General features: G+C 43.6%; 2 protein-coding genes across 3 annotated transcripts in view; one reads left to right on the top strand and one right to left on the bottom strand.

Moving 5' to 3' along the window:
* Positions 1-690: 690 nt before the first annotated feature.
* On the top strand, positions 691-11,702 carry LITAFD (LITAF domain containing). Of its 2 annotated transcripts, none has more exons than XM_039560598.1 (5): positions 691-852; positions 7,066-7,172; positions 9,224-9,289; positions 10,433-10,575; positions 11,027-11,702. In XM_039560598.1, exons 2-5 carry the CDS (start codon positions 7,079-7,081, stop codon positions 11,117-11,119), a joined length of 396 nt encoding a protein of 131 aa, XP_039416532.1. In that variant the 5' UTR covers positions 691-852; positions 7,066-7,078; the 3' UTR covers positions 11,120-11,702. The 2 variants fall into 2 exon arrangements, with proteins under 2 accessions (XP_039416532.1, XP_010390904.1); XM_010392602.3 differs by having other exon boundaries at positions 694-852; positions 10,416-10,575.
* Positions 11,703-16,183: 4,481 nt separating this feature from the next.
* USP7 (ubiquitin specific peptidase 7) overlaps positions 16,184-23,753 on the bottom strand; it is a 71,557-nt gene continuing 63,987 nt past the window's right edge. The window contains exons 27-31 of the mRNA XM_039560220.1: positions 23,573-23,672; positions 22,607-22,726; positions 21,303-21,374; positions 20,287-20,377; positions 16,184-17,566 (exon numbers count right to left, since the gene is read on the bottom strand). Coding sequence (XP_039416154.1) covers positions 17,460-17,566; positions 20,287-20,377; positions 21,303-21,374; positions 22,607-22,726; positions 23,573-23,672 — 490 coding nt within the window. The 3' untranslated portion in view covers positions 16,184-17,459. The remainder of the gene's footprint in view (positions 17,567-20,286; positions 20,378-21,302; positions 21,375-22,606; positions 22,727-23,572; positions 23,673-23,753) is intronic.

Below are 23,753 nucleotides of genomic sequence, written 5' to 3'. Positions count from 1 at the left end.
GGGAGGCGGTTTTGTCTCTGTTTCTCACCTTTCAAATATATTTAAATTGGTAATAAATTCAGTCAGTTTTCCCCAAGTCAAGTCTGGTTTGCCTGGGATGGTAATCGGTGAGTGATCTCCCTGACTTCATCTCATCTGATGAACACTTCCATCTCATTTTCACTATTGAGGAGGAGAATAAGAGCATCTGGGTGGGCATCTGGCAACCCACCACAGAGAAAAAGCATCTATTTGACAAAAATCCAGTTCAGCCACAGACCTGGTTACCAAGAAGATCTCAGCTAAAATATCAGTGGTCACCAGCCTGAACAGAGCTCTCTGCTGATCTAAGCACACTTAACTGGTCAGAAAGTTAAAGTGATCTCAATAATACAATATCAGAGGCCCAGATGTGCCTGTGCTTTCCATCACTCTTTTCTCCTAGAGAAGCACAGTGGGTGAGGATATACACTTTCCTCTCCATTGTCCTCAAGTTATTCCTGTGCTGCTTCTCATCATCTCCATTAGCTTTCAGCTTAGCACAAAGGAAAAAATCTCTGGGATATTGGGAAAAATACAAACTAAAAAAAACAAACCAACAAAAACAAGCTCTGGTGCAAGCCTGTCACACAACATTCCTTTTGTGACAGAGCAGGTGTGAGCAGTGGGCTGGGACTGTGGCAAGCTGGGGTAATTACACGCTGTGCACAGCTGACTCGCACCTTCCACGGGATGTCACTGGGGCAGGACCGGGGCCATGTCACTGCTCAGCTGTGGGCTCCCTCCCCACACACAACCAGAGCAAAGACATGGATGAAGTGACCACCTTTTGAAGCTTTCTTTCCTCCCTAGATTTGCCAGAGCTACATAAAGGTAAGAGCTTTCAAAATGCCTGGGGTCAACACTGTGTTTCCTCCTCAGGAGATAGAGAAAGGGAGGACGCAAGGACTAAAGCAGACAGTGAGCTCAAGGAGTATGGCAGCTGTGGCTCTCTGCTGGGAATGTTAACTTTTCGTGATTAAATTGTCAAGCTCTGAAAACCTGCAAGCCTCTCTCATGTTCCTAAAATCTGGAGGCAAAGATTTTTCTCAGGATATTTTCTCTTTCTCCTAGAACAGATGAGAGATGGTAAAGAGGAAAAGGAGCTTTCTGAGAAGGTGGAAATGAGAGCAGTAATAAGGATGGAAATTCAAGCTAATGCACCATAGGAAAGGGCTTAACTCACACATAAACACAGGGCACACATCTGCTTGCTTCAAGTGAATTTATTCATCATAACTTTGTAAGAGTTGCTAAACCAGCTCCAGATGCTGTAGGACACATTACTTGAGCTGCTCTATCAGTTTTCAATTGAAGAACAAGTTATGGACATTATTTTTAGAAGGGTATAAATGAAATACTGGCAACCCATGATTCAATGCTGTTGGTGAGAGAATGTTCATCTATAAAGGAATTAAATTGAAAGTTGGCAAACATCAATTTTTAAAGTAATGATGAGGTGCTGGAAACAACTGTGTAAGGCTGCCCTCAATTTTGAAAGCTAAAAGGGAACGTGAAAGACAAAATTGTGTTCATAGAGGACAAAGGCTGAATCTAAACTCAGCATTTCCTATCTTCTGTGTGCTCGAGTTTTAAGGCCTAACCAAATGTGACCATGTCACAGCAGAACTGGTGCAGTGTCTCCTCAGAGCAGTATTTCTGTCCACAGCAGAGTTAAGGAAAACCAAGACTAATTAACTGCAGAACGTCACTGTGGCAGAACAGGAACTGAGCCCATTTTTTTTCCCCAGCGCAGGTTAAGGCACAAACCACTGGACAATACATCCTTTTAATGGTTCTTACTCTATTTTTGGAATGGCAATTAGGGAGGGACAAGTTCTAATGCAATCCCAGGGCTCAGCTGTACTCACCCTTCAGAGCAAGTGCCCTTTAAATACGAATAAAGTTGGTCATCTCAAGGGAACAAGGCACTATACATCAAACAGTAAATTAAGGAACAAGGTTTAATAGATAAACCTGGTGTTGCATCAAAGGTTAGCACAAAAAGCAGGGATGGATCCAATTCAGTATTTTAATTAATAACCTTGGCAGAAATATAGGAGTGGCTAATAAAATGTATGACTTAAGAAACAAATTATGAAAGCAGAAATTCTATTACACAGAATAAGAAAAGTTAGAGACCTGCTGTGGCAGTATTTGTGTGCACTACAATGCTACAAAGCAGCGCACTTAGAAAACGACCAGAAATTTCAGCTGCAAGCTGGGAGTTCATTAGTACAGAATGACATTGGAGGAGAAAGACCTGCTGCTGGTTAATGACAACTTAAATACAAACCAACAGCATGAGGTGGCTGTGGAAAAGGAAATAAGTGCTGCTGGATTATTCTGCAGACAGCTTTTCCATTAAATACAAGATGACATTCATACCATCCCATAGGCTGAGGACAGAGGTCACTGACCATTCAGGGACAAGAAGGATGAATTCACTGTGCAGAAATGAAAAGGGCTCAGAACCTTGCTTAGCCCTGTGAAGGAAAGGCTGCAAAGGGACAGGAATGTTCTCTGGGCTGGCTCAAGGGGAGAAGGTTTTCTGCAAAAGCATGATGCTGGCACAATAGCACACAGCAAGGAACTACCATTAATAATTCTAGACTAGGAGGTTTGTGAAAGTTTACAGTGTTTTGGATTGATTTAAGGTGAGAGCAACAGGAGCAGTGAAGGTACTGAATTATAGGCTGGGGCTCTCTTCATGAAGGATTAACTCAACATAAACATCCGATGTGGGACAGGACTGGAAAGTCCAGGCAGTCCCTGCCTATCCAGCAGCCTTGTGAGTGCACATACTGGGGAGTGAGTCAAGGCAGACAATAGACAAGAAAACAGAACCAGGTGAAGAGTTTCCAACAAGAAATATGGTGCATATTCAGTCAATCCCCCACAGCTACATCCTCTCCATTTGAAGAGGCTGGTAGCCAGATCCAGGCTTAAAAGCCAGAATAACTGTGATATTAAAAAATTAATTTCATGTGTAAAGAATGGGGAATTGGCAGAGCATTCTTCATCTCCTTGAAAAGGTTGTCTGCTACAGATATAATGAATACTTTTTTGAAGTCCAGCTTCTCATTTGCTGCCAGCTGTCCTCTCTTTTAGCTTCTGTTTAAGAATGAGAATAGGCAAATACCTGAATGCTGCTCGCCAATTATGTTTGTCTGTATTAGAGCTGGAACTATTCCTTCTTGAACATCTGGAAACCCTCAGCACATTGTGAATGTTACCTGAAATGACCAATGCAAGACTAAAGGCAAAAGATCTTTCCACTGAGGAATTCAGTGTTTAATTGCTAGCCAAAAACTGGAATTAACTGCTTCAGTCAAGTGAAACAGGCTCTTGATATTGTTCAAGCCCCAGGTGTAATTGCATGCCAGCAATGGCATTTTATGGCCAATCCTTAAAATATCAGAAATGTAAATTGTCTCATAAACACAGCTGGAAGGGCTAAATGCCCAGGAAAATGTTAAACTAGTGATGACAGGAGAACAAGAACACATTGCAGCAAACTGAAAGCCTTTGGGCCAGTACCCGACAAGCCAACAGGCCACTGGAGAAAACTGCTATACCTCCATATGTCTAGGGAGCGTGGAGATCCCTCACTATAATGTTTTAATGCTAATCTTCCAAAATACCAAACTTTTGAATGTAGTACCCTATATTCTTTAAACACCCGAATCTTAAAGTTTCCTCCGAAATACCATGTTCCCTTTTTTCTGTCCTGAACACACCCTCACTGAATGGCAAATCCCACAGTGACATCAGATGAAGCTGGAATGGACATTAAACACTTCTCATAAAGTCACTGCTTGCTGAGATGCCATCCTGGAGAGCCAGATATGAATGTGAAAGCAGAATTAGTACTGCAGTGAGCTTCGACTTTCAAATGAAACCCTTTTCCAAGCACAGATGACAGTGCCTGTGCCTCTGCAGGCACACTTGGAATTAATGGCACCTATGGGGTTATTCAGCCGACAGGGACAGTCGGGAGGGACGTGCAGAGGTGCCGGTGAGAGCTGGGCAGTGCGGCTGTGAGTGGAATTTCACACCTCATCATCAGCTTTGCTTGCCTGCATGAGGCTGCTCTTCACACCCAAACACAAACCCTGGAGCAGATCAGAGGAAGATGAGGGAAACTGCCTGCCCATTCTTCCCTGGAATCTGTCCTTCCTGGAACAGAAAGGCTTTGTCATTCGCACCTCACTTTCACTGAACGGGCTCTTTGTGCACATGCCTCAGGGTGTGATTTACTTATTTTTATTAAATACTGATTTCCACAGGACTTAAAGTCAGCTTTATTTTCCAGTGCATGTCCATATGTAGAAGAGACTAAAACTTGGGAGAAGACAGGGAATTGTTTTGGTGCCCCTGGGACGATGCGGTTCTGCCTGCAAATCAGGCAGTTTGCAGTAGTTTGAGTCAATCTGCTTCAGATAAACCCAGGCTCACTCCAGAAGAGCTCCAGGGGCTGCTCTGCCCTTGCACACAGCTCTGTTTGCTCAGGGTGATTGCAGAGAAGGAAACTCACATCACCTCCTAAACTATTAATTGTGACCCTCCTGGGCATTACTGTAGGGAAGTTTATAGGGCACTTTCCTGCTCTTCAGGAACTGCTGCCTGATATTTCTCCTTATGACTTTTTCCTCCAGGGCTACCCACACTGTTCTCTCCCATATCTTCTCCTCCAAGAACTGAAAAAGAGGGAATTCTCTAGCTCTAATCTATGGCAACAATTCCTACAGGTTTGGGAGTCACAGCCCTAAAGGGCTCTCAGGCGCCTTATACAGGGTTGGAACCAAGAACTGGGAGTAACATACTGGAGTATGTTATATTAAAGGGGCCGCTGAGTTGCATAAACCACCCTAGAAAATGCCTTTCCTGGACCTCTGAACTTGCAGCATTCAGGCCCAGAGGGTATCCAAGCCCCTGGTGCTTTCTCCCACACAGGCTGAAGAGGCTCCTGCAGAAGCTGAGCCCAGCTGCCCACCCAGCCCTGGAGCAGGTCCTCCCTCCCAGCACACAGAGAGCACACAGCAGCAGCACTGAAAATGAGCAAATTCAGGGCTTTATCAACAGCCTCAGCCCACAGCTTCTGTGCTTGGCAGCTCCAATAGATCAAACACAAACCTGGCATCCCACACTATTCCCTGCTCTGCTGCTGATTCACTTTTGCACCTCGTGTCCTACACATCTACCTGGTGATATTATCCTGATACCTCTCTGGGTGGAAACAGGATTAGTCAGTGTGTGCTTGCTCTCAGCAGTTAACTTGACAAGTTAACACCGTGCTAACCATGATTATTCCCTCCTACCCTGTGCCTCTTGCAAGCGCCTGCCTGGGCTTACAGGCACTGGATGGAATCCAAAAGCCCTTTCCTCTTTTTCCTGTTTCACAGCGAGATGAATTCTGCAGAACTGTCGCCCAAAAGGACACCACCCAGTATTTAGTGTATGGTGCTTCACTACCAAGATAAGAATAAGACAAAAACTTGGAGACTCCCTGTAATTTTGCCCACTAATCCCTGTCCCAGGGGAGCAGCTCTTGGCCAACCCTGGCTAATGTAACATTATCTATCACCACACTCCTGAGCCCACGGTCACGGCTGACACACTCTCCTTCTTCTCCCTTGGTTCTCACAGCTTCATCCTACCCAAATTCTCTCTACTCTCACCTTTTTTCCTTCTCAGTGGGATCCTCATAAAGCTTCAACAATGGCCTATTAATAGCTCTGACATTCTCAATCACCTGTTTTAGCTCCTTTATAACAATTATACCGAGATGCGCCTTTCTCCAGCCATCCTCTCTAATCCATGTGTTTTCAATTTCCTGCGGCATCTTTGGCCTTAACGTGGCCAGTGCTGGATTTCTGGTTTTTTCTCTACACCATCCTACCTATTCCCTTTATTATTCATTCTCCTACCATTTTCCATATCACCTGCCGTTCATCCAGATTTGTGAAAATTACAGCACTTCTTCCCCGATGATATTTTCAAATTCCTTCTTCTTTTCCTCCCTGAGGGACTGATGCTTTATCTCAGCACTACTGATCCCCCCTCTTTTGTCCTCCCCACCCATATTGCCCTCCAACACTCCTTGGGAACAGACCTGTTGAGACCATCCTGCCTTGCCCAGCAACTCCTCTGTTGCTTTTCTTTGACCTCACACACTCGGGCAGTTTGTGCATCTGTGCTCCTTTTCCCCCCAAAACTTCCCTTCCTCGCTGACCTGTGCAAAAACCCTGTGCCTTTCTTCTGCAAAGGACTCCTACAGTAAATGTTAGTAGGAAATCAACCAGTTAATACTGGTTCAAGGGGCAGCTAGGAATAATTAACGCCTTTCCACTGACAGAAATACAAACACATCCCCATCCGTGTCCTCTTCGTTCCACCCGCCTTTATTGTGAGGATCAGCTTCTGCTAACACCTGCAAAACACACATTTTGTGGCCTGATCTTGCTCAGAGCCTCAGGGAACGCAGTCATACATAATAAGGATGTTTCCCAACAAAAGCCTGTCACCTACCGATGAGACAATGGTTTCACAGGACAAAGCTGGTCGCGGTAACAATGGTGATAAGGTTGCACAATAACCCGAGGAAAGACAGATCCGAATTGCCACTGATTGCACTGACTTAATCACATGTGAAGGTTTTTTTCACAGGTGCTCCAAGTGTGCTCTTCCCTTCCTTGATTATTTTGGCAATCCATGGGGAAAAAAAGGTTATCTTTTCTGCAGAGGTAACACTTTGAGTCACGGGTTTACACACTTCGAATAGTGTTTTCTGGGGGAACATTTTTCGCTTTCCAGCACAAAGAAACACCCCAAGATGGTATTTTCTACTCTCCACCTTCCTCATCGTGAAGCGCAGTGCGGCAGGAACCGACCGCGCTCCGGCCTACAAAGAGCCAGAATGTGAGAACTGCGATTTTCCCTCTGAGCATCACCCGAGTGTGAGAACCAGGAGCTCCAGAGGCACTGGCAAATGCAGGGCACGGAGCGGGGCGGGCAGCAGGGTTTATGATGCGCTCCCTTCGGCAGGTGAGCCGCGGAGATGCTCGGGGAGAAGGCGCGCGGGGAAGTGCCCATGGTGATGTACGAGCCGCACCGGCAGGAGCCCTCGGCCCCGCAGTTCTGCGGCCAGGACGGTAAGTGAGGGCTTGGAAACAGCAGCCACAGGGCTCCTTGGGCACACCGAGGGTTGGTTTCCTGCATGTCACTGAACACATTCGGGCCCGGCCTTTCCAGGACGTGATGGGGTTAGAAAGCGTCTGCGCCAGGATATAAAACCCAGGGCTGGGGTAGGATCTCCTAACAGAAACACCATTAAGCGGCAGTAAGTATTTTTGTTGGTTTAGTCAATTTTCGAACAACACACACTTTTTGCAGCAGTGTCGCTACAATAATTTCATATTCCTAACGTGCAAATGTGTTCAGCCAGCGAACTCTGTACGTGGATGGGTTATGTCCTGCTTTAATTGCCATCTAGTTTTACAGAGGACTGGCCTTTTCCCTGACATCCCTGCTGGCCAGAGCTGCCCTGCCTAGACGAGTTCTGCAGCCAGACTCCCACAGGGATGAACAACCCCTGCCCATGGGTGAAGCGCTGACAATTCAGCTCCAGGGCTGCGAGTGGGTGCCAAGAACTGCTGCTCCTGGGTTGGCTTTTCCTTCTGAAACCAGGCACTGCTCTCACACCTACACAAATATCTCACAGCACTCCTTGTCTGCAGTGATTCCACCTTCCTTACCTTCCTGCTACTGAGGAAATTGCCATTTACGGGACAGGACTGAAGAAAAAATCCGAGTGGGAGATCAGGTGGTGACTAATGAGGCTCCATGTGTCAGTCGTGGGCCTCTAAACCTGACTCATTTTCAGAGTATTTCACTCTGATCAGCTCTCCCTGTAAATATTTTTGTCTTCAAAGATCTCCCTGGCCTCTTTCTAAGCTCAGCAGAGCTTGCAAGAGACTGGGGAGAAGGAGTCTCACTTGAGAGCTACTCAGCCAAGGGACAGGGGCTGCACACACCCAACACTGAGCTGCAGGGTCTCGTCCTTGTGCAGGAAGCAGATCCTTCCCAAAAACACATCGAGTGGTAACTGACTTGTACTAAGAACATTCCTTTTCTAGATCATAAGGAAATTATTTTGTTTTTAATTTTTTTACAATTTTTTTCCCTACAAATAACACCCCCTAAAAACAAACAAAAACATCAAACAGAAAACCACTCAAAGCCAAAAACTGAACACCACCCCATCACCACGAAACCCAAATGCCGTTGCAAATCTTTACTGCTTCTGGCAAGCCATTCAAGAAAATATTGCTAACGTTTTTTTCATCTTTGTCACTGTATTTTGTCTCACTTTGGAAAATTCCAGTTTATATCCCTGTGGGCTCATTCCCTGGTTGCACTCATATCGTTTCTGAAAAGCTCGAGCACAGGCTGGACTCCCAGCTCAGGGCTGCTCTTCCTGGGGGTGAGGGTTTCTCCAATGCTGTCCAGGCTTGACCAACCACGATTTCTCATAGGGACTGTCCTCCTCTCCCAGACTCAGTCCTGTAGTTTGGTACCACGCTAGCTGGCTGTTAAGTTTTGTACATGGGTTTATTTTGAATGTATCCATGAATGTATTTTTTAATACAGTAACTTATTTCACTTCAGGTAGGCTGATTGCATTCTTAATTTGAAAGATCAGTAAGAGAACTGAAAATCCTTGAGGTGTCTTAGTCACCAGCTTCCCTTCTCCCAAAACAAAAGGAAAAAGATCTCTGAACTTTGTTTTCTAGAACAAAGAGTATGATGAAATAACTTGGTTGAAAGCTGAGGAAGTTCAAGCTAGTAAAAAGGCTCTAAATACTCAGAGTAAGGATAGTTATCACTGAAATTAGAGGTACTGTGGATCTGTTATCAGTGGAGTCCTTAAATTAAGATTGAGTACCATGCCAGTGTTATGCTGGAATGGACGAAATTGCTGCCTTTCCTAAAAAATTATTTGGTTTCTCAGCTTTTGTTGTACAGAAAGTGAGACCAGCCAGTCACTGCAGGCTTTAAAAACCCAGGAGTCAGTACAGTGGCTGTTTCTCCCTGTGCTGGATTTCACCCTCTCTGCGAGGCACCTCTTGTCTCACTCCACGCAGCTTTTGGGAGCCAGAAGCTGTTTGCACTTGTACAGTTTGCCCTCGTTTTCTTTGCACAGGGGGCTACGAGTTTCCTTCTCCCCCGCCTTACTCCTACCGAGAAACCACCACCATCGAGGAGCCCGGTAAGTGCAGGGGTTGTGCTCCTGACAGCTCTCGTGCCACATGCCAACAAAAGCGAAATAGGTTTCGTTTTAAAATCAACAGAGAGGGTGGGAGTTTTCTGACCCAATCTCAATCTCATAAACTGGAAAATTTGCACAGAGATGTCAGAAGATAAACTAAGACAAGGGACTCAGACTTGCTTCTCCAGCATTAGCCAATCTACACAAGTACCCCTTTAAAAAAAAACCAAACAAACCAAAAAAGCCCAGCCAGAAGACAGGGCTTTCAGAATAAATCATTTTAAGGGCAGTGTTCCTGATCTAGTCACCTTTATGGAAGTGGAGAAGCTCAAAGGAGATGCTGAGGAAAGGCTTTGAAGAAGAGTCAATAACACCTCATACAGGAGGAAAGGAGACACATTTTTAAATATCCCTAAAACCAGCAGGCACTTGAACTCAGACATGCTCTATCCTATTTATGAAACAGATACCTTCCCACTCCTCAAGTTTTGCCTCAGGCTACAGTGTGAAGTTGTACCCTAAACTTGTTTTAGGTTCCTTAAAATAGTATTTTTTTCCCAAAAACATTTCTGAAAAAATATCCTTCATGTACCCACAAGGGGCATCCCCCTCAGGGATTATGACAGTCAAGTCTAGACTGCAAAAACATGAGCTGGAGTCTAACTGGGGACAGCACCAGCAGCTGTTTGATGGCATTTAGGTTTTAGAGTAACTGCATCGATGAATTTCTCATAACTACTGAAAAGTTGATTCAGAATGTTCCTCTGTATCCTTCAAACCTCTTCAGGGAGAACAAGCATTTTCATATGATTTTAAATATCAGAAGATAAATTCTCAGTGTCAGAGTACATCCACCAGAGGGTGGTGGGGACTGCCTGACTCCAGGGATTATCCCACAGACAACTCCCTGTGTATGTCCTTATCCGAGTAAAACTGGCTGGTTTTAGGTGCAATGTATTGGGGCACACAGAACAACCAGCACAGTGGTTCTAAGGAATATACCTGAAATCAACAATAACGTGGGTGCCACCTTAAGAGCCCACATTCTCCCAGTTAAGGCTTTAAAACTTGTAAAATATTTCCTGTGGTTCTAATTGGGCTGCTTCTCCTCTCCTCCTGAATTCAGTTTATTTGGTCTCCCAGCCTCCAATCATTGTGGCAGGGATCTTCTCCAGCAAACCAACATCCACAATCTGTCCTTCCTGCCGCCAGCACATCACCACCCAGGTCACCTACAGACTGGGCAAGCTGTCCTACCTCCTGTGCACAAGCCTGTGCATGGTTGGGTAAGTTTTCATGGGCACTTTAGAGATTCAGCATAGCAGAAGGTTAAAAATGAGTAATTAAAAAATCAAAGTTCTAGTTAGTGCTTATACAGACAGTTTGCCCTTTCCAGTTGATAAGAAGCCATCCTGTCCTTTCTAGATACAGTCATCATGCTACAGGGGATGCAAACTTGCTAAATTTAACCCAGGATGTTTCACTTTTCATAAGACAAGCAGAAATTAGTACAACGTTGTCTACTTCCCAACTGTCATTTAGAATCAGGCTCAGAAACCGACTCATGCATAAGATGTAAGAAGCGAAGATTAATTTTTTGGAAGATACTTCAAACATTAACAGACTTGGGAAAGAAGTGGATTCATACAGTGAAAAGGCAGACAGAACAAGGCAGGGAAAAATCACAGATGCAGCCAGTAATCATTCTGTGCATGTCCATCTCCTCTTTGGCTGCAGGTGCTGCTTTGGATGCTGCTTCGTACCTCTCTTTGTGAGGGCCTTCAAGGATGCAGACCATTACTGCCCGTGCTGCCAGTTTCACATTTATAGATACAAAAGACTATAGAAACAAACTTTATGAAACCAAATGATGTAAAGCCTCAATTTCCTAATGGCATAAGATTCTGCACATAAAACTACTGCTAGGAAACTCAAAGGAGTATGCTTAGGTTCTGCAGCTCCCTTGCTGGTGAACCCACCTGTAAACTCCAATTTACCACCACATGGTTGGACTGGCTTTAAAACAAAAGCACTTAAAGACTAATTTGCAGTGTCACTTAATTCATGCTCTATTTGATTTGCTGCCCTGTGCTGTGAAGTTTCCAGCTGGTGAGTACTTCAGCTCCTCTCAAACCTCCCACCCAGCTGGGACACAGACTCCTCCGGACCTCTCAGCCCAACGCTAACCAAGGTTTGGACATGGATGTTTCAGAGAAGCTCCTACCTTCTCTGCACTGGAACTGACTGGTTGAGATTTCATTTTTCTCTGCTCTTCTTCCTATGGGACCTACCCCTGCAGGGCTGTGGGTGGTACAGTGTAGCTGATTATTTATTAACAAAACACTAATTTATGAGACTGTCTTTGCTCTGTTATGTATGAGGTAAGAAAATAAACCTATAATTGTTCACAATACTGGCAAAAACATCTGCTGTTTGCATTGCTTCCATGCCCCATTGCACCCAGAGCAGAGATGCAGGTCACTGGGACACCCCTTTACACTAACAAGCTACAATCCAAAAGGCAAACACACAAAGAAGAAATATCAGCAAACACAGCTTGAAAAAAGTCACCACATCACAAGGCCGTGATTTTACCTCTCGGCCTTCTCACTGCACTGTATCATCTCCCAAAGCAGGGACATACCTCTACATAAAACTTTACAGTCACTTATCTTGTGAAATCAAATATCTGCAATTGCAATGCCCAGGAGGTGCCAGAACCTTCTCAACACTGACAGCAGCAGCACCTGCTGCAGCTTATTGCTGGCTGGAAAAATAAACAGAGGAAGAGAAGAAACCCATGTATATCTATGTTATAACATCATAAATGCTTTCACATTGAATCAGCACCCTGCTTGCTGAGGGCAGGTGGGACGAGAGGCAGCAGCACTGGGCTGCTCCCCTACCCCGCTCTGAGTACAGGGTCTGCACTACCGGGCACTTCAGGAACTCTAAAAGCTCCTTATCCAAACCCCGTCCCGGAGGTGTGACCAGCCCTCCTGTCCCTGCTGTGTGACCAGTCCCCTGTCCCCGCGGTGTGTGACCAGTCCCCTGTCCCCGCGGTGTGTGACCAGTCCCCTGTCCCTGCTGTGTGACCAGTTCCCTGTCCCTGCTGTGTGTGACCAGCCCTCCTGTCCCTGCTGTGTGACCAGTCCCCTGTCCCTGCTGTGTGACCAGTTCCCTGTCCCCGCGGTGTGTGACCAGTCCCCTGTCCTAGCAGTGTGTGACCAGCCCTCCTGTCCCTGCGGTGTGTGACCAGTCCCCTGTCCCTGCTGTGTGACCAGTCCCCTGTCCTAGCAGTGTGTGACCAGTCCCCTGTCCCTGCGGTGTGTGACCAGCCCCCTGTCCGGCTGTTCGGTCACTCACTGACCGTGGCCGCAGCCGCCGTCCCGGCCATCGCCCGCCACCGCCCCCTGCCGGGCACGGGGCGCACTGCGCGCTCCGCCCGCGGGGGACCGGGGCAGGGACAGCGGGAAGGGTCAGGGACACCGGGAAGGGTCAGGGACAGCGGGAAGGGTCAGCGACAGCGGGAAGGGTCAGCGACAGCGGGAAGGGTCAGCGACACCGGGAAGGGTCAGGGACAGCGGGCAGAGCCCAGGCCAGAGCCCCCAGCAGCTCCTCCGGCGGCTGGCACTGCGACACAGCGAGGGCAGGTCCTGGCTGTTGGACACTGTGGGGTTGAAGGCGGCCGTAGAAATGAGCTCCAGAAACGGCACTGCCCACCGACCCTGCCATCCTAAGCCAGCATCACAAACTGCCCCTACTGAGCTGATCCCACGGTTTAGATTGGACAAACTGCCCCTGCTGAGCTGATCCCATAGTTTAGTTAAGCTAGGCTGGCCATATGCACTGATTTTTGCTTCAACACGGAACTGCAGCCTTCAGACTATAGAAACCCCAGTCTTCAGACTGTGAAACGTGAAAAAACATAATCAATGTAAGTAAAAACTTAAATCACCATTTCCTTGGCCCTACATGAAACTCAGAGCCAGCACTCCCCAGCCCCCTCAACACCCAGGCCACTCCCAGAGCAGCTGCCCCAGCTTTCACTCCTCCGTACCAAGGTCAGTGACTCGCCCTCCTCTGGTCACCCAACCCACTGTGACCTAATGGAACAGAAACGCACAAGGATCGAAGGCAGCCACACAGATGGCAGCACAACAGGCTTTACCAATTCACACATTGTTTTAGGATGCTAAGATTTTTCTCCATTTTAAAATCTGGCTGTGAAACCACAAGATTTGCTGTTAATTAGTGGTAAATAACGCACCAAGTCAGTGACATTCATCAGGAAAGGTGCAAAACCCAAATTCACATGAATATGCACACAGCAAAGGAATTATATAAATATATGACTTGAGATGTGCAGGAGGTATTTAACACAAGTCGTTAGGACATTTTTACACCACTATTTACAGGTACAATAGTTTACACAAGTGTTTAATAAAAAATAAAGGCTTCCAGCCATAGCAAATTTAATTCCCTGCTGTGCTTGGTATACAGCTAACTTCAACATCACCTGGGACAGAAATTAAGTTGAATACAGATTTGGAGCTGGATTAGGACATATCACATGTGAACACTGCCCCCTTTTTCTGACCTCAAAGACCACGCAGGTTTAACAGCCAACAATAAATGAACACTCACTGCTCTCACATCAAACAGCGACACTCTGCACCTCAATACCAAAATGTTACAGGAAAAACAAAGGCTCAAAATGTGGAAGCTGACATACAAGTCAGAATTTACCTTCTGGCCAGCACACCTTATATTACTAATGCCATTCCTGACACACAATTTGGCTGAATTTTGCAAACTTCATCTACCTGATCTAACCAAAATCTCCCTGAGTTCTGAGCGACCCACAGGCTGTAACTCCCAATCCTCTCCAAAATGAAGGGCCAAGACACCAATGCAGTGTTTACCCTAGGCTATTTTATTTACAATATGTACAGTTCCTACAGAAAATGATTTCTCACAGAGGATATCAAACAGCAACCCCCCAGCGTGGCTCCGATGTGGGCGCTGCCGCCCGCAGCCAGCGCAGCGCCCACGGCCGGGCGGGTCCGAGCTCCAGAGGCCGGGCGGGGACGCTGGCTCGGGAATGCTGGCTCGGGAATGCTGGCTCGGGAATGCTGGCTCGGGAATGCTGGCACGGAGCTCCGGAGGGCAGCAGCTGAGGTAGATCCGGGATGCGGGAGGCACTCGCTCTGCTCGTCCTGCGGGAAGGCCACGGCCGGGCCCTGGCGCGTCCTGCGGCAGCACTGCCTGGTCGGGGTCGCTATGCCAGCCTGGGCGGCTGAAGGGGGCTGGGGCTGGCTGTCACTCTCTAGGCAGCAACTATGTCACTGGTGTGATCTGCTCAGATTTCACAGAATGCTTTGGACTCCTTTAGGATAAAAGGCACTATATAAATCTACAGGAACAACGCTCGCTATTTTCGTAGGGAGAATTCGGATGGGCTGTTAACAACATGTTGCTCTGATGCTGTGTACCATGAAATTACATCCTTATTGCTTAACACTTATATTACCATTACCTTAATTTAATGCATTCACTGTCTATTATCCAGATAACTCCAAAATCTGAATAAAGAAATGAAATTCATGGCAGTTTTGAAGACTGTATTCTTGTAAATTTTTTTAAATGAACTAAACAAACATACTGCACCTGAGAAACCCTCCTGTCCTCCTCTTCATAGGTGTATTTCCATATTTGAACAACAAGTTACTTGTGCTCCAAAAAATTTTTTTTCAGAAAATCCTTCAGTCATTGAAAACTGCATATGGAATGCCCCAAAGTATGGACTTCACCAAACTAGTGTGGGAATAGCACAAATACTGAAGCACATAAAATCCAGTCATCTAAAAACCAAAAGGCACCCAAAATCTGTTAGCGGCTTTTTCTTCTGAAATAGGAAGGATTGTGTTTCTTAAGATAGTCCCTAAAAGCTGCCAACATTCCATAAATTAATGTGAAAACTTAGTGACATTCAGATACAAGCTCAATTTTATATCAGTCTAAACAACACTATATATAATTAGGGCTTACTACTGCTGACCAGAGCCTCTTATTTCACAGAACAGTTCGGAAACAAATCCTGGTATTTACTGAAAGCCTGTAGAGACAATCCAAGTACCAGTAAAAACACCACTGGGATGGTGCAATTCTCATCAGCTTGAGGGAAATTTGAAGCAAAGGAAAGCTTTCTCCACTTAGGGCGTGCCAGTTAAGCACTTCCCTCTATCGCTAACCTACACACTCAGACAACAAAAAAAAAAGTAAACTAGTCTGCCTTGACTGGAAATAAGAGACAGTTTAAAGCACTGCAAGATACAAACTAAAAAGAGAATCAAACATACCTAGAACTTGCACCTTCTGTTTTGGTTATGAATACAAGGAACACACTAGGGAGGGAATCTATTTACTCTATGAAGAGACCTTACCTTTAGAGACTCCAGATTTCACTTTACACCATTTATAGCAATAGACTTGAGAATCTGGACCACAAAATTTTGTACAGGCAGGAAGAGTCCAGTCTACCACAAAGACTCTACTACAAGCTTTACAAACAAACTAGTAAAATAATTTTTCCATTTGTCTTTTTTGTACATGGCTCCTTCCTGGAAAACCTTTTATTTGTTAAGTTCAAATGTTACTAGTTAGGACATAAAAAAACCAAAAACCCAAAAAAAACTCCAAACCCCAAAACTATTAAACAGAAAACCCCACAAAGTTTCCCCAAAACAACCAATGAGGATTATACAATTGTCAACACTTAAGGAAAAAAACCCACACCTTTAGCAAAATCTCATGAATGAAAATGTTTCTCAAAACTCTATTTCCAAGGAGAGGAGAAATCTTCTTCAATGTCCATGTCATCACTCATCGAAAAAAATTTTATAGAAAATTTTATTCAACATACAACATTTTCCAGCAAAAAAAGGCAATATACAGGAAGAGGAGTTGTACACTGCGGCTACAGAAACAAAATAAAATACTGGAAAAGAATGTAAAATTAAGTGTGAATTGCTGATTCTATCTTTACTGCACTCAAAACTAGACACGCGGCTGGCATTAGCTCCAAAGAAAAGGAAGCAGTCTGGGGACTGAAATAAAACTACACACAATGAATATCAACATCAGTGAAATTCACTTGCAGACTCACCCAATAAAATTAACCTCCAAGTGTTAAATTGTACATGTTCATTCATTAAATATACAATTTCTTTTTTCGTTTTTTTTTCTTCTTTTTTCGTTTTTTTTCCTCCTTTTTTATACAAAGTCAACAGCTTACTAAACACTAGTGAGCATGCCCTCTGTGCTAAAAGGCTAGTTCTTGTGTTTTCCCCATCTCTTCCCATGGTAACTAAATTAATGATATTTATAATCTTTTCACTTGCTTTTGCCAACTTTTGAGTGTCATTCTATTTGCCAGAAGATGGCATAATCAATCGCAGTGGTATTTCTCAATGGTTGGAAATTTAATAAAAAGACCCAAATATCTCATTTTAGGACTCGGGGCATCCACTTGGTAAAACGGGATGCAAAGTATTGACTAAATTAAATGAAAACTAGTTTATTAAAAAAGATTCTATGAAGCTGGAGGAGACAAAAATCCCGAATAAGTGCCAACAATGTACACAATGAAGTAGAGATTGCTATTTATTGATGATGTGAGTTTTTCTTTTGCATTTACAAATGCACAAAAATGTCATTTAAAGTATAACTGAAGGAAATAAATCTGATGTGAGTCTAAACATAAGATTTACTAGCTGCAGTGATGGTGAACACCACACAGGAAGGGCAGCCAGTCAGCTTATGCCATCTATAAACGTACTACAGACAAATAATTTTGCCAATGTCAACTGTTCTACTAAACTCTTCCCTCATTATGCTGACAATTGCCTTGCATTACGTTTACCATAAAATAACTCTCATTGGCATCCAAGCTTTTATAAAAACACCTTCATTTTGCTCAAAAAGGGCAGTCAATAGATACAGAGAAGCCAAACTGAACAGCCTCAACAAAATAAAATTAACATCAGCAGCAAATCCTCTTGCTGAAGACTTCAGATATAGTGCACGTGTACCAAAGTTCTACAGTTGTTAAAAAGGTGCACACACACACTTATTTTTGTCCCTTGCCTTGACAATCTGGTTAAGTAAGTCAGTTATGGATTTTAATAGCTTTTTCAAGGTAAGTGTAGCGACTTCTCTTTGGGGCTTTATTGAAATGGTCAAGCCCTAGCCATGGCCTTGGATGAGACATGTTGCCTAGAAAAGAAAAGAGAAAAAAAAATAATGAAGTTTTAAGACTAAATTGGAAAAATGTTTCCATTACACAACCTACTCCTGTGTGCCCTGTCCACAGCTTGCTGAGAATCACAGGGGAAGGCAGAGGAGTGCAGAGCAGCCCCACAGCCAGCAGGGCAGGGCTTTCCTTCCAACAGCACATTCCGCAGCTCTTTCTGCATCAGGTACCTGGTTTTTCTCTTCTTCAGTTTCCTACAGGAGTTTACAGCAGTGAAGGGTGTGCTAAAGCAGGAAAACTGCTGTTTTATGGCCAGAGGCACATCAGAGTACCAGCTTTCACCAGAGTGCTGAGCCGGTTTCAAAGGGGGGAATCTGCCATCGAAACATGACAACCTACAGTACCTGCCATAATCTCTGCTATTCCTATCATCTGGTTTAACTGGGAATATCTGTTAAATTAATGTAAAATGCAAATAATGCTAATTAAGAAATCATGAAACTGACTCTCCTCTTTATTTTCCAAGAAAAAAAAAAACCCTAGTCATTCAGATTGCAAAGAAAACATGCAGATTTTTTCACTTGTTCAACCCAATATTATTTATTTTACTGCTAGTTTTCATGATAAACCACAGTCCGCATACTTCTTGCAAAAGGGAGAAATTCTCTTTTAAGACGTCCTCAATGCAGTGCATCAAATGTTCTTTGAAGTGCAATGATAAAGGCAGAAACTAAAGAGGCCCCCAGCAAGGAAAGCACATTCTACATTCAAAGCCATCAACTGCAACCACTAAAGCATAAAACACGTGACCTTGTTGGTTGCCTGCATCTGCATTTTGTGATGTATTTTCTTGAATTTTTTTTTTGTTTGTTTGACATAATGGTCAATGTCGAATTAAAAGAGAACTGCCAATCTTAGTGGGAGAATGTGAATGTTTTTGAAGGAAGAAATTAGGTCCTACATGGTTGGTGCCAGCACAGTCATGGCTATAGTTAGTGTACCTTAGCAAAAGCAAAGGGACACTGTTGACGTCAGCTATGCCAATCAAACTGGGGAATGCCACAGCTTTGTTTCCATCACTCCAGTGTGTGTTAAAATTTGGTATTCGTAGAAATTAATTATATCAAAGCACATTCTATCAAAGGGGTGAATTCTATGAACTCTCAGATTAGAACATTTTGCTCTCACATTCCCTACAGTTCCTACAAACAGTTCAAGTTCTCCCTTTTCCACATTCTGACATGCTCTGTGCTTTTGACCTGGTTACCTGGTTAGTTTTTCAAGCTGTTTTGGCACCACTGGCTCTGCCTTGCTCACCAAGTCCAACAGTTCATTCCAGACTATTGCCTTTCCCTCCCTGACCCAAGAAGGATGACTCTCAGAATAAAATCAGGACTCTGCTCTGACCACAAAAGAGAGAGTTTATCTGCCTGTGGAGAAATGTCCACCTCCAAGCTGACCATCTGGAGACCCTTCCCAAGTAATGCATGAAGAGGTCCTGCAGTGACACACTCCTGGGCTCTCAGGTGACTTGTGCAGCTGCAGGCACTCACAGCTCTGGCAAGCCACGAGCCATGGACCTGCCTGTGCTACATACACAAAAGCTGTGTTTGCTAGGCTCCTGCAAGGTACCCAGCAAGAGCACAGGTCTAACTGTTCTCTGCAGGTTTTGAAATAAATGGACAGCTACAGGATTTCTTTACAACTGTTACATAAATCCAGAGCACAGCTGGGAAAAATTGGAGAAAACTCGACCCTAGCAGAACCTACCAATAAAAACCAGAATTCCTAATTGTCAGAAAAACAGAACTGCAGAGAGCCAGTGCCACTCACAGAGAGAACAATCAGCTAAGCTGGAAGAAGAAACCCCAATGAATTCAAGGGTTTCAATGGATCCCTGACTGCAGATCCAAAGGTGCCATTCCCAAACAGAACTCCCAGAAAAGAAGAGAATTGGATTTAGAAGCACTGGTGCAGGTTGCCCAGAGAAGCTGTGGCTGCCCCATGCCTGGAAGTGTCCAAGGCCAGGTTTGATGGGGCCCTGAGCAATGGGTCTAGTGTGTGGCATGTCCCTGCCCACGGCAGGAGGGTGGAATGGGATGGTCTTTAAGGCCTAAACCATTCTATGACTATGAAAACACTCCAGTGGTGGAACTCCTGAAGGACTAACCTGGTTTCTCCCATGTGTAAATGTCTAAGAAAATAGAGGTTTAAATATCAGTCAAGTTAACAAGCTGGCAGCCTATCCAGAGACAAATTTAGAATGGAGCCACATTTGTACCTTGGTGAATCATCTCTTGTGAAAAAAAAAAATCTAACAGCATCTTATTGAGATATTTAATGTTCTTGCTAGAATCTTCAGATTCATTGAGGAGATCGAGAATGAACAAGAATTGTCTTTCCATGAGAACCAAACATGCAAGGGAGTAGATGGACAATAAAGGTAAGGTGAAACTGATGCTGCAAAGTGTGTTATACTGATACTGGACCCATTTGGTCATTCAAATGCAATGAATGCTTTTAACTCAAAAGGAAACAGATTATTTATCTATATGCCTATAAAATACATACTCTGGAACTAACACATACATGTAACACTGCTCAGTGTGCTCAGTCACTACATCTAACGTATGTCATGTAAAAAGAACAAACTTCCTGCATCCTGAGTTAAGGATAAACAAGTAACAACTGGGAGAGCAACTTCAGCAGGCCAAAAGAATAGTGAGGTTGTCTAACAACTTACCAGGTTGGGACTCAAAATCTTTCAAGTTCACTTCATACTCATCTTCGTTGAGATACTGGTGTCGGCCCATCATTACAATGGCAAATTTAAACTATGAAAAGAAAAAAAAAACCACAAAAACCAAGTGGTAGGATACAACATTAAAAAAATTTTAAAAAAAGTCCTCAAGCCTAAGTTCCCAGTCTAACTTGCAGCTGGTTATAAGTAGTACTCTTCAGGGGCTGAAAAAGGCCAAACCTGTTTAAAACCCTCACCAACAACCTGGATAATGGGACAAAATAAATGCTTGGGAAATCATGGACCCACATCCTGGAATACCGCGTCCAGGTTCAGGCCCTCCAGGGAAAAAAGACCGGGCAACAAACTGCAGCAAGTGCAGCAACAGTCCAGTGAGACCGTGAGAGGACTGGGGGGGAAGCTGGTGTACAGGAACCTCCGGGAAATGGGTTTTGGTTAGCCCAGGGAACAAAAGGCTGACAGGGCATCTACAGCTTTCTACCACCTGAAGGATGGTGCACAGGAGCAGACTCTTCTCAAAAAACTGCACAGAGGTGACCTCCACAAGTTACAAAATGAAACATTCTGATTACATGCAAGAAAAGAAAAGCCTTCACAATCATAGTGGAAATACTCTAGAACACAGTGTCCAGAACAGGGCAGAATTCTCACCCGTGGGAGTTTAAAAATTGCAACTAAAAAACCCGGCACAGCCTGACTGAGTCACGTTCTGCTCTGAGCAGGAATGTGAAGGGGGGATGGCTCCTAAAGGTCCCACACCAGCTACATTTTTCTGGGTTACTTTAATGTTTCACCAAGTATCTCTCTTGGTGCAATACAGAAATAGTGATCCTACTCATCCTACCTAATTAGTCCTAGAAAAAGCATTATTTCAGTCAGGAAGCTGCTCTATCACACAAAATCTACACTTATCCCAAGTCTGTGCTATTCCAACTTATTAAAATAAACTCATTTAGGGTTTACAGTCAGCAATAAAAACTCTCCCGAATTGAAATTACCTTTTCAAATTCTTTTTCTTGTATGTCCAGCATTGTCTGAATCCGCTTCATAACCTCTCTGAAGTGTTCACCCTAGTAATTACAACAAGATTTTTAATGTCAAAAAAATCTAGGAAAAAAAAGGGAAGCTGTTAGTATTTCCTGCTTTAAGCTTCATTGAAAAACACTGCCTCAATCTCTCAAAAATTACACAAGTGTCAACATCATTCTCTACAATATGGAGTAACAGCAGGCAACTTGCTCTAAATTCAGGAACTTTAGAAGTCTTATTGATTCACCATTATGCAAACTGCCCCATAAATTGGCCAGGCACTGCCACTGAATATGTGCAAGTCAGGTTAAAGTTAAGCAGCAAAGTTAGAAAATTAGCAGCAAAATAGAAATTTGGAAAAAAACCCCATATTCTGCTCCCTGTCTATGTAAACTGCCCAAAAAAGTGACAAATACCATCAACTTAAAGATGAATAATATACATTAACTGTCACAACAAGGAAATGCAGAACAAATATTTTCCACCAAAAATCACAGGCTTTACTCTTTGATCGAAAGTATGAAAATTAGTAAAATTCTAATTTTAGAGCTTTAGAAGCAGAGAGAGATGGACATATTTCTCATTCCCATATTTTTAAAAGTAGCTAATTTTCACACAAGGTAACATACATCAACCAGAAAAAGTTTAGAAGCAAATGGCTAGCTGCTCCCACAAATACACTTTGACATTAAGAGAATCAGGGTGACATTCAGCTGGAGCAGCACCACAGAAAAACTTGAGAATTTAAATTAAGCTTTCAAAATTAGCTTTTGTTCTTGTACTAACTTTCAGCCCTAGAAGATAAAGCACATCAAATTACAGAAGGGATGAAATGCAAAGTCATCTCAGAAAGTGCTGGAGAAAGCAATCCCATTTTCCATAATCACGTCTCAGTGAGAGCAACCATGGCTGGGCCACTTTTGCCAACAACTCTGCACTGCAGTTACTCAAGCACTATTAGAAATGGGGTTCTGGGTTTGTTGGGGGATTCTGCAGGGTCAGGGGAAGGGGGTAGTACTGATTTGACAGCTGATGCCAAATGCCTGCTTTCTAGGTATTGCACAGGCTCACTGAAACACTGAACAATGCAGATATGCAAAAGGAACTGAGCTGGGAAGTGATTTAACCATAAAAAGGCACAGATGGGGCACAACCTTTGATACAAGAGCTTTATTTTCCTACACACTTCTTACACTAATGCATTTCTTTGACAGTACTAAAGAAAACATCATCAGTATAATCCCACAGAGAGAAAAAGGGAGGCATACTGCACCTGGTGTATCCTCAGCAAGAATGGAATTCCAAATGTCCCGAAAACCTCTTTGTGGAAATGTGCCACTGTGATTAGCATCTCATTTTCTTTATCTATATCTACCTGGTCCAGAGGAATTTCCTAGATCCAGACAGAGAATTGTGACTCCAATCAGCTAAACTTCCACAAAAAGAAACTAAAGCTTTTAAGTTATTTTTCCAGTTATTAAGAAACTGAAAGCATTATTGATGTACTGTTACTGATCTAAAACAATTCCATTCAAAAACATTTAGAAGACCCATGTCTGACAGAGTCTTTTACCAGAGTCCCTCATCCCTGGCATGACAGCACTTCAGTTTTCCCTACTCAGGAAACACTCTCCTGGCTTCCCTGAATGGCTTTTTTGACAAGAAATCTTCTATCAGTGCAGAACTAGCTGACTGTAACACAGCCCTCTCGTCAGCTCCTCATTACAGTTTACACTGGAAACTTTTTTTTGGATTTCTGATCTTTGAGGCAAGTTAGCAGATCTGAACAAGATGTTTAGGGAAAAAAAAAATCACACAGTAAGTATCAAATTTGCCTTAAGAACCTCAAATGTAACAGAAAAGGAAACAAAGCCTTCTAGAATATAAGGGTACAAAAGGGGGTTCTAAGGATAAACATTTCTACCATGAACTCTCAAACAAACCTTGGAATTATTGCTAAGACATTAAATGTCCTATGGACAGGCACTTGCAAAGTCTTCATGTATTGTTATAAAAAACATACATAAAAATGAAAGAATGAAACCATTATAGGGAAGCAGATGGAACAAGTGACGATTTTCTTAAAAGCATTATCTTTAAAAATACATGTAATATTATCATGCAATCTTAGTACAAACATCACAGTACTTGAAAATCAACATCCAGAAAATTACCACTTGAGAGGGTTTCTTCTCTCAAAGTTAAGTTTTAAAGCTGTTTAAAGACAAGCACAATTTACCTCTATTCGAAACGTTCGACTTGTTGCAGGTGACAAACACTCTAACAGCTCATCCTCCTGATGGACACCGATTATTTTGTAACTTACAATTTCTAGCAGCCTTAAAGATAAGCAGGAAAAGCATTTTAAAGAAGTGAACTAAAAAAAAAAAATAATTGATGCAACATGTCTTTCTCAAACC

This window comes from Corvus cornix, chromosome 14 (genome assembly GCF_000738735.6).
Source record: "Corvus cornix cornix isolate S_Up_H32 chromosome 14, ASM73873v5, whole genome shotgun sequence".
NCBI lineage: Eukaryota > Metazoa > Chordata > Aves > Passeriformes > Corvidae > Corvus > Corvus cornix.
Note: the sequence above shows the minus strand (reverse complement) of the source record. Positions and strands in the feature narration are given on the sequence as shown.

Bases quoted from the DNA above. Each gene is read 5' to 3' on its own strand.
- LITAFD (XM_010392602.3), top strand. From the start codon at position 7,079: ATGCTCGGGGAGAAGGCGCGCGGGGAAGTGCCCATGGTGATGTACGAG. The intron at 7,173-9,223 runs GTAAGTGAGGGC...TTCTTTGCACAG, and splicing joins GCAGTTCTGCGGCCAGGACG to GGGGCTACGAGTTTCCTTCT. The intron at 10,576-11,026 runs GTAAGTTTTCAT...CTTTGGCTGCAG, and splicing joins ACAAGCCTGTGCATGGTTGG to GTGCTGCTTTGGATGCTGCT.